General features: G+C 42.1%; 1 protein-coding gene across 1 annotated transcript in view; it reads right to left on the reverse strand.

Moving 5' to 3' along the window:
- The window catches only part of cep128 (centrosomal protein 128), a 57,001-nt gene extending 46,664 nt beyond the window's left edge, over positions 1-10,337 (reverse strand). Inside the window, exons 1-8 of the mRNA XM_080491040.1 lie at positions 9,718-10,337; positions 8,550-8,636; positions 7,384-7,516; positions 7,182-7,300; positions 6,344-6,435; positions 3,836-3,908; positions 3,384-3,506; positions 556-636 (exon numbers count right to left, since the gene is read on the reverse strand). Of these exons, the coding sequence (XP_080347166.1) occupies positions 556-636; positions 3,384-3,506; positions 3,836-3,908; positions 6,344-6,435; positions 7,182-7,300; positions 7,384-7,516; positions 8,550-8,636; positions 9,718-9,885 (876 nt within the window). The 5' untranslated portion in view covers positions 9,886-10,337. The remainder of the gene's footprint in view (positions 1-555; positions 637-3,383; positions 3,507-3,835; positions 3,909-6,343; positions 6,436-7,181; positions 7,301-7,383; positions 7,517-8,549; positions 8,637-9,717) is intronic.
- Between the last annotated feature and the right edge of the window lie 713 nt (positions 10,338-11,050).

An 11,050-nucleotide genomic window follows, 5' to 3' on the forward strand; every position in this document is an offset into this window, starting at 1 on the left:
GTATTTTGCACCAGACGATTACATTAGAATTGGATTTATGTTTAGATCGTAGTCATTATTAGTAGTACTTTCACCACGTATTCTCTGCTCCACAACAAATAAAAAAGTTAAGGTTTAAATCTACAGGCAATTATGACACAATTTTACCGGTCCGACCCACTAAAGATGAAATTCCTTATTAGTCCCAGAACTAAAATGAGTTTGATGACACTTACATATTCTTGAAGCCTGAAGCTGAACAATTACTACAATCTCAACATAAAGCAAATTACTTAATGAAACCGTCTTGTGCAAAATACACTGAAATATCCCCAAACTATCCCAAAAAATGTGTAATTGTTCTCAGTAATGCACTTTCAAATGGTAATAATTCACTGATTTATATCTTCTTCAAACACTCAATGTTCTGTTTCCAAGTATTTTACTGCACGTGGGAATGTGGAGAGCAATAAAATTGCCTAATGAATCAATCAGACATTTAAAACAAATTATAGCATTCTTTTTTGGTTTCTACCAGCATTTTTTTTTTTTTTTTTTTTAACTAAATCCCTTTACCTTGGATTTCTCCCTCTCCGCCTTCAGTCGCCTGGCTGTGGCCGCCTCCTCTCTTTCCTGGATCTGGCTTCTGCCAAAAGTCTACGAAACACAAACAACAACCGCATAAAAGGCCTCAGCGTGAAGGATTACACGCGTAGTGTAAGAAGAAAAGCAACATGAGAGGAGCCGTTGCATCACGGGAACCCCTCCGCCCCTTCCGAACGTCGTTTCCTTGGAACCAGATCGTCGTGGCATCACGGTGAATTTGAACAAGAGCTTAGATCCCACTCAATCCCACTCGTTCGGAGCGGGGCTGCGGTGATGAATTACCGGCTGCGAGCAATAACATCTACCCAAGTGACTCATCATCTATTTGATTCACATCGCAGCGGGCCCATCGGTGGGGAATAAATATGGCCTCTGCTCTCCCTCCCCTCCTTCTCTTTACTAGTGGAGGAGATTATTTTCCTCTTCATTTCCTCATACTTGTTTATTTACCACTAATTTTTGGACAAATGCATTATTTCCCATCGCCCCGGGGCCCTGCTGGCGTCCCATTAGGGCACTGCGGAGGAGAGGGATGCAAATGAATTGGTGGCGACCGTCATTACACAGCGTGTTGAAAATCCTCCTGCTCGTGAGAGGCGATCGGGCTGGGTGGCAGCTACACAGCGCCCCTCAGTGGCCGACTCGTGAAATGCAGCAGATTAACCACAAAATAACTCACTGGGAACATCACCTGACAGGAGGCAGATTATGTATATTATGGAGGTAGGGCGGCATTGCGAGAGCAATAGTACAGGTTAATGTGCACACGGCTTCCTAAGTGCACTTAATAACCAAGCTCTCTCAGTTATTTACGCGTTCAGACACATTGTGTCTCAAAAAAAAGACATGATTGGCATGAAAATGCTGAGAAGCAGCAATTGATTGCTTAGCAGTCATATGCAGTGTTTGGAGGTAATTTCATATGTGAGCTCATAAAAAAAAAAAAAGAAAGAGTAAGGAGGGCTTGAAGAAACAGCAGGAGCACCACTTAAAGGAGCCACAAAGGACGGCATCACCCGAGTGAAGGAAATCATCAAGCAGCTAAATAGCAGGTTCTGAAACAAAAACAAAAAAATAAATGTGATCATCTCTTCCTAATTGTGTGGAAGATTACTAATCACACCTATTATGGTTGCTGCTTTCGACGGGCATCTTCTCCGACTCCTTCTTCGTGAAAGGTGAAGAATAATCACAGAAGATTCATTATCTTTTAATCTCGCGCCACCACAGATGGCAGCCATAATGGTTTGGTAATTTGGGGGGAAATGGAGAATTAAAGGCCTAATTGAACGACGTCCGAGTTACTGTATATTTGATTTTATTATTTTGACATGAAAATGAAAAGGCTTAAATGTTGGGGGGCGGGAGGGGTCCAGATTTATCTTTATTTTGGAAAATGTAAAGACAGAAAAAACTGCTGAACTGCGTGTAGATAGGTTGGTGTTTTCTAAATGTCCATTAGAGGTGAATGTGAGCGTGAGCGTCTCTGCGTTTGCCCTGTGATGGACTGCTGACCTGTTCAGGGTGAACCCTTCACTCATAGTCAGCTGGGACTGGCTCCAGTCACCGCTGCCCTAAGTATAGAGGATGGATGGATGGATGAGTGATTCTATCGTGAGCAGGTTCCACCAGAGCTGTGGATGTAGCAGTAAGTCTGTGCGCATCGCACGGCTTAGCCACCCAAGGCACTCCAGCTTGAAGATATCTGATATCGCTCTATCCTCGCAGTCACTTCCTTCGCTGTGCACCTGAAGTCAGCGGGATTGAAGCTTCTCGGTGCCGCACTGATACTATACATGCTTGACTGTGAATGTTAATATGGTGACGGATAAATAAGTGGAGGTAATAACAGCTAAGGCAAAGTCTGTTAAAGAACTATATATATATATAATATCTAATTTCCATCTGGTCTTATTTGATATTTTACACTCTTTTCTATTTCCTCTGCGTGGTATTTTATGTGTGTGGTTTTAACAGCACCCACTAGTGGCCTAGCATGTGAACTACATCATTTTCAGTGTTTCTGCCGTTTCCATGGAAACAGACATCATTTTCAAAACAATCTCATGTAAAGCATGCGTTTCCAATAAGGCAAAAAAGTTAACGCTGCAATGGGCAGTTAATCCGGTAGTGACAGAACCAACTGGATATGGAAGGCGCTAAACATCACGTCGGGAAATTTGAGTACGAATAAAAGTCAAGACCGACATAAAATACTGCATTTAAGTGAAGCATACGTTAGTCGGGGATTCGGCCGACTCGTCTTGTAAATAAGAAGCGGTCGGCTCTCCTCTCGGACAAGGTTAAAATATTGTCTCAGTAGGTGCTGAAAGAAGAGGAACAGGGCCACATTAAAGAGGATAAATATTTGTTTTGTCTTTCGTTAACATGAACTGTTAAAGGCGCTTACTAAACACATTAAGTGTGTATATATATTCCCTTCTTTCTTGAGTTTGCTCAAGCAAAATGAAAAATAATTAACATAGGTTGAAAATGAATTCCATCTAATCGTGATTAATCAGATTAATCACAGGGTTTCTGTGCATTAATCTGATTAAACATTTTAATCACTAGTTTTCAATGTGTAAACGGGGCCCGAGTCTCGGTGCTGAATGCCTGTGCTTCCTTGATTCTTTCATGAAGTTCTTTCTGAATGTGAGAAAACGCGCAAATGTCAGCGGGGAGGTGTTGGACGGATGGATCACAACAGATGAGTGGTGGGAGGAGAGATGGGGGGAGGGGAGGGGAGGGGAGGGGAGGGGAGGGGAGGGGAGGGGAGGGGAAGGGGGAGGTGTCACCTCCCACGGCTCGTCGTACGGGGCCCCCCGCCCCTGTGGTCGTCTCTCTCTCTCCGGGCTCCTCTGCTCGGCGCTCGTTTCTCGCTCCAGCTCCCGGAGACGCCGCTCCACACGGGATGACACCTGCCGACACGAAGAGTGATGACGCCGGGGGTCAGGGGGGGGACGTCACCGGCGCTCGGGGTGTGATTAATGACAAAACAGGACTGTTTTTTGTGTGTGTGTGTTTTCTTTTTTTTATTTTAAAGTGAATTTGCCTCCAATGTCTAATCAGGAAGCCTCACATCTACCTGTGAAAGACAGTTAATACCTTTATCTCCTCATGTCTGCACACATTACCAGGATCCATGTGGCAGGAACTGATTTGTTAGTTAGACTCTTATCGGGTTACTGTTTCTTAAAAAAAAATTTAAAAAGAAGGAAACTGCATATTTTATATTGAGAAAACTCACTGAGTCCTGTTTGTGGGAAGTTGTCACGTGCTCCGTCAGGCTCTCCATCGCCCGCCTGGTGTCAACGTCAGACCTGCCAGGGAAAACACTCATCAGCATTCACAAAACCAGGGAACTGCAGTCATTGACCCGGCAGTTTAATGAAATCGTTTTCCGGGACGTCGATAATCAAAATGTGAGCGTTTGATATGACGCCGTTAAATATAATAGCAGATGTGAAGAAACAGACGCATGTAAAAAGGTCGTAATAATAGAAGTCAAGCACAGAAATGACCATACATTTAGATTTCCTAGTTTGAACAGGATGTAAACAATCGATTTCCTAATAAAGCTTTTACTTTATTTTTTCTCCTTTTAATCCCTTTGTTTCATGTATTTCGTAATCGTAACGATTAATACGATTCTGATAGTTCCCTTTAAAATTGGCTTCATGTTGCGATTGTGGTACTTTTACGCAGTAATTGAGAAAATAAAAGATATTTTCACAACAAAGAAAAACTTTAAAATTTGAATTTTAAAAGATTCTTATGGCGCCACTTTCCCCGGTCCAGTCATGAAAACAATGCAGTGTCTGAAAATATCGGAATACTTGACGGAATTGGATGTTTCCCCGATGATTTTAACCGTTAAGTCGATAGTTCGTCACAAACAGAGAGACACAGAGTAAACTTCAGACCTTTTTGCTTCGAGGTTTCGGCACCCAGAAGGACATAGTCGTCACAATATGTGTGAGCATTAAATGAAAAAATAAGGAATTACGGTGTGGTCAGCAGCGGCTCAGAGAATTCTCTTTTCTTCTTTTTAATAACGTCAAAATGTCAAATTGTAATCCGTGATCTTAAGTTCACCGCAACACTCTTCATCACTTTTTCATCAGCGAGATGAAATAATACATTTTGTCGGGTTCAAGCAGAGACTTTTTAAAGACAGACGATATAAGGAAGTGAGAGATCAATATTCTGCACGTCGCTGTCATTTTACATCCCTGAAGAGAAACGTATTAAGTCTCCTCTCACTTTCTGTGGATGAGGAATTACGGCAGTACTAAAGAAGCTAAAAAAAAAAAAAACCTTATCCAAACATCTCCTCTCTGCTCCCGGATTCAATTAAGCCGTCATTTAACATTTCATTCTAATAAGAGTGAAGGAGACGCGTCTCTTACGGCTGTTTAATCTCACTGCCGTGCCAAAACAGCTCGTTATGAGGCGGCTTCAAAGCAAGTAAACACAAATATATGTGCCGGAGTAATCACTGCCTCCGTGCGGGGCGAGTGTCCCCGTCGGAAAGTCGTGTGATGGAAGTCTGTGGGGTCTTTTTAAAATCCGGTGACGAGAAACAAGCGGTGAGCGCACGGTCCAGCCTGCAGCTCCTCAGCAGCGGCTCAATAGAGCTCTACGAATATGTAATGTGAATAAACATTTTGTTTGTATTTTTTATTTATTTGCGTTCCATGCTGATTTTCAAAAATGGGTCCGGTCTCCAGGATAAAGACGGATAAATGAGGCAAAGAGCTTGAACTGCAAAAAACAATAAGATAAAAATCGAGGAAATGGATCCAACTACTCAAAGAAAACAAGAAAGGGTAAACTTGATGACATGGACAAAAAGAGAAAAAAGGAGAAAGAGGAAAAATGAAAAAAGCTGAAAACAATAAAGAAAAAAGAGGCAAAAACAATGAAACAAAAAGGAAAAGAAAGGAAAAAAGGGACAAAAGAAGGAAATGCTAGTAGAGCTAAACTCGCTCTGACCATCAGGGAACACACAGCAACTTGGATGGATGGATGGATGGATGGATGGATGGATGGATGGATGGATGGATGGATGGATGGATGGATGGATGGATGGATGGATGGATGGATGGATGGATGGATGGATGGATGGATGGATGGATGGATGGATGGATGGATGGATAGATAGATAGATAGATACATCCAAATAAATTTTTTTTTAAAACTCTTTAAGAATGGAAACAAAAGTTAAAAAGTATAAAAATTTGGCTTGTGACACCTCCTGAATGCAACTTCAGTTTTATTTATATGTAAAGCAATTCAAATAATTAACATGTTCCGCGGCTAAAGTCAAATTTCATTTGGTGGAAAATTGTGAAAATGGCACCTTTTGGTCGTACAGGTTGCCATGGTAATATATTCAATTCACATCAAAAACACTTTAGATTTTGTCATAATGATGTGATTTGACGTGAATACATAGGTGTTTCGTGAATCAGTATCTATAAATAGCCTGTAGGTGTGAGTGCGAGTTTGTGTGTGATTTCAGCGACGGTCGGCTGCAGCACGCCACGATCCCGAGACGAATAATAGAAGATGGATATATCGTCCTCACATTGTCCTCTGCTACAGAATCTAATATTCACTAATATTCTAATATACATTTATCAGCGCCACCAGATTCTGTGAAGGTAAAGAGAAATCAAGCCAGTGCTGCGAACACGAGACCGACTGTTTGGCATATTCAGTCGGGGATTGGGTCACGGTTCTGAGCAGGTACCTGTTCCTCCTGACGATTTCTCTGTCCAGATCACCGGACAGCCTCAGCTGGTCAGAGCGCAGATCCCGCAGAGATCGATGCAAAGTGTGAACCTGTGCGACAGAAGCACAAATCGTCACGCTGAGAACTAAACTCAGAAAAAAAAGAAAAAAGGAGAAATAAATACATGAACTTGGAGGTGTTAAGAGTGTGGGCAGGTGTGTTGAGTTGTGAATGTTACACTGACAAGCTCATACGATCTAAATAACATCATTAACCCAGCCATTGTGCCCCTGCATGAGCAACACAGGACTAATTAATTTCATCTTCATGGACGACGACGCTCCAACTCATCGTCATTGAAAAGCTGCTGGAGACCGGGGAACCTCGAATGGAGGAGACCTGCACTTTCTTCAGATTTTAATCCCGTAGAAAACCCCCGGGATCAGCTGAGTGGCCGTCCAGAGGCTCATAACCGTGTAGTCCAGAACCTTCAAGAAGGCCGGGATGCCTCGTGGACAATAAGTCCACTTGGAAACAGCATAAGACGTCGTTGTCAAGCTGGAATTGATGCTCGAGGTCTCCTGACAAGTTAGTGAGACACTGAGATGTTTTGTTGTGGTTTAACCTCCACTGCTATTGGCTTCTTTCTTTTTTTTTGTTCCAATAAATTGAATGAGAAGAGAAAAATCCCATTTTCACTTCTACCTAAATGTCCTCTTTTGATAATATAATATCACTGTAGCAGGAACTTTTTATATCTTCCAAAGAATTCCACCCTTGAGATGTTTGTTAATAATGGCTCACTGCGCCCTCTTCTGGCACCTTTCTTGAACTACACACAGCAGTGACTACTCACCTCTTCTACCGACAGGCCGGGGTCCTTAAAGCGAACGCTGGCAGACTGAGACCTTCTTCTCCTGCCCGGCGGGGACGTGTAGTCCTTCAGCGGAGACGTAGGGACGAAACGACGTTCTTCTGTTGCATGAAACCCAACAAACGATACGATGAAGCGGGAGCCGGAAGCGGACGGCGCAGCGCTCCGGTCAGCTCCACCATACCTGATCCCGAGCAGGCGTCCAGGTCGCTGGTGTGCAGAGTGGAGGCCGACGCCGAGGCGCTCAGACCCCCGTTGGACCTGCTCAGCCTCTGTTTCTGCAGCTGATTGATGGACTCTTCCAGGTTCTCCCGCAGCTACAGCAGGAAAAAGAAGAAGAAAAAAAAGGATATACTCAGGAGTTTTGTTTTTTTAATAGATAACTTGGGGAAATGGTTTATAAGGAGATCTTATCTAAAGTAATGTCCCAGACCCCAGGGAGAGTGTGAACCCACAGAAATAGAAAAGTCAAATGATTGATGATACCCGAAGTAAACAATGAGATAAGAGGGTGTAATATAGCTGCTCGTAAGCAATTTCTCTGGCGGGATGTTTCCCTTGAAATACAAAGAATGCGGATAATACAAATAATAAAACTTTACACGAATTCATTCCCCGGCTTCCTCCACAGAGGAAGAGGATGGTTTATTCTGGCTTCTTCACTTGGGACTAAAGCTCGATGGTTTCCATGCTCAAACTCGACGTATCCGACGCTACACTAAAGTCTGATGGGCCACATGTTGATGCGGTGGTTAGTGCTCAGAGAGTGTGATCGCATGTGGAAACAACCCACTTTCCAACCATCGGTATCTTTGGGGTATGATTCAACTTTCCATAGCCAAAATTCAAAGCTGCACAGCTCAACTGTCTGGACACAAAGCAAAGAAACGAAGCACAGAATCTGTTCCGATCATTACATGTGACTAAAGTTACTCTTAAAACCCAATCAAAAGATAGATGTGAATATAAATATTTCATATTATTTATTTAATTTTCACTGTCTTACAGCACACACCTCTGTCAATTCTACTTTTTTTTGTGGTTTTGAAAGGATGTTGTTGTTGTTGTTGTCTGAGTCTGTAACGCAGTTAGAAACGTTCAATGCTGTGGACATATCTGCAAAAGATTTACAACTTTAATGAGTCGAACAGCCTTGATGACGATAGTTTATACTGCTGCTCAACTCTACACAGCGCCACAGCATATTACTGCAACTTAGACTTGAATTCCCTTTATGACATGAAAGGATGTAAACTCACATAAACAAGGTGGAAACTCACAATGATGGTTGGCATCTTGTGGAAACCACAGAGGAACATAAAGTGATTGTTGACAGAACAGATGTCTCACCAGCACCATGGCCTCGGCCTGATCGTCTGTGTTCTCCCTGTACTGACCCAGCATCCGGTCCACTTTGGTCAAGTTCTTACTGGTGTCCTGACGGGGAAACGCTCATGGTTAACAAATCAGGAAATCTATTCAAGAACATTAAAACATATTCACAATTAGAGGCAATATACTATCATTATTATTATTATTATTATTATTATTATTATTATTATTATTATTATTTTATTCCAGACATGTCATGACAAAGATATAAAATATAAAATACAGATATACCCCAAAACAAATTTACAAATCTATTTATATTTATATACACATACACCTATTTACAAATGTGCATGCACACATATATACACGTAAGTATAATGTATATAAACACAGATACACAGACATATAAATAAATATATAGAATAAATACATCAAACAGTTGCAAATAATCTATATTAATATATCTAGATTTTTAGGAAAATACAAAATCACTGAATAAATAATCTATACCTGAGTGCTCACACACATTTAGACAGACATACTTAGAGATAGATAGATAGATAGATAGATAGATAGATAGATAGATAGATAGATAGATAGATAGATAGATAGATAGATAGATAGATAGATAGATAGATAGATAGACAGATAGATAGAACACATATATCTGGTTCAACATGTGTGAAAAAGGGGGAGGGAAAGTAAGACTTCCATCCAACCTCTTCTCCAATATTCAGTAATCAAATTTCATTTTTATCCTGCTTCCTGAATCATAAGCATAATAGAATAGAATAGTCCTTTATTGTCACTTTATAGCAATGGTAAAACAGTGTTAGAAGCAGTGAAATGTCTTTACATTTACTGCAACCTCCATGACAGCAATAAACACACACACACACACAATAGTAGAAAATAAAAGACTGTGAAGAGGTAAAATGTTAAGTATTAAATATTCAAAAACCAAATCTAGGAGGAACAAACAGTAGTATTTACAAAAGGAGTGTAGAAGGGAGCACACACACCCACGCACAAATAAATAATAGGAAGAATGTCATCTCATATGTATATATTGTTTAAAACAAGTATTATAGTTTTACAAGTGAGATCTGCTGATTTGAAGTTATGCTTGTGATAAAACGCCACTGATTCACGTGCACGTCAGTGTGCAGAGCATCGTCAGTACCTGCAAGGTGTTTGCCAGAGTGCTGATCTTCTGGGAGATCTCCGCGCTCCGTCCATCGCCTCCACCCCCACCGCCGCCTCTGGTCCTGTCCCGGCCAGGTCTGCGGTGGGCTTCCCGTCCCCTGCACCTGCTCCCCTCGAACGGATCCGACTCGCTGGACGAGTCCATAGTTTGACGCTGGTCGGGACAGCAGCTCTTGGCTCAGACACCCCGGACACAGGCTAACTGTTCACCGTCACGATAATCAGATTAACGCACGAAGTGGGGTGGCCGCGGACTCCGTGTGCGCTCGTCGCGGCGGACCCTGGCAGGATCCGCGTCTTCATGGCTGCACGGACCGTGTGGACGGAGTTAAATCCGTGTTGTTGACTCGGTCCTCCTCATTGTTGTTGTGATGCTCCCCCTGGTTAGCAACAAGTCGCACTCCTGCGAGCTAGCCGGCTAAGCTAAGCAAACGTCAGCGAAGTAAACTGGCCATGCTGTTAAAACTTCCAAAGAGGAGACGAGACGGGAGGAAGATAAAAGTGAGAATGTTGAGCGGAAAGTGGAGCGTTGGTGGGTAATAGTAGAACAACCCTCAGCTTCACTCTGCTATGGCAACTTGAACTCGCCGCGTCTGAGCAGGGAAGCGATCGCGACTAGCGGCCGCAAGGCACGCCGGGAAATGTAGTCTGTGCTGCCGAAGAGGAGTGAAGGAATTTATCCTCTGTGAACTACATTGTCCAGAGGCGTGATTTAGCGCCTCTGCTGCCGCTCTTCAGTTAAGAAGAGAGGAAAAAAAGAAAAGAAGAGAAAAGAGGAGAGGAGAAAACAAAACACAAGAAGAGAAGAGGAGGGATAAAACAAAAGAAAAAAGCAGAACAGAGGAGAAGAATAGAAAATAATAGTAAAGAAAACAAGAGAAGAGAAAAGAAGACAGAAGAAATGAAAAGAAAAGAAAATATGTAAATTCAAAAATGAAAGATTAAACAACCTAATGATGTAAGGCTGCAGACTACATCAAGAAATGTCACCTGCTAGATAATCCCATGTAAATCTGCATGAATAAATAATGGCAGTGTCACATTTACATTATATAATGTATTTATTTATGTAACTCGTGTATTTATTTCAAATTGCATCATATATTTGGGGTTGCACAGTAATGTAGAAGCGAGCACACTCGTTCAAATGTGATGCATTTGAGTCCAAGCTGCTTCTTTGTGGGTGAAGTTTTCATGTTCTCCGGGTTTTCTCCAGGTTTGTCTGGTGTGCCGACTGCAGCGCAACGTATCTCCTTCAAATAGAATTCATCAGGTTGTTAATTGTGGCTTTTTGTGAATAAAATTGCTTT

The sequence above is a fragment of the Lipophrys pholis genome (genome assembly GCF_963383615.2).
Source record: "Lipophrys pholis genome assembly, chromosome: 21".
Lineage (NCBI taxonomy): Eukaryota > Metazoa > Chordata > Actinopteri > Blenniiformes > Blenniidae > Lipophrys > Lipophrys pholis.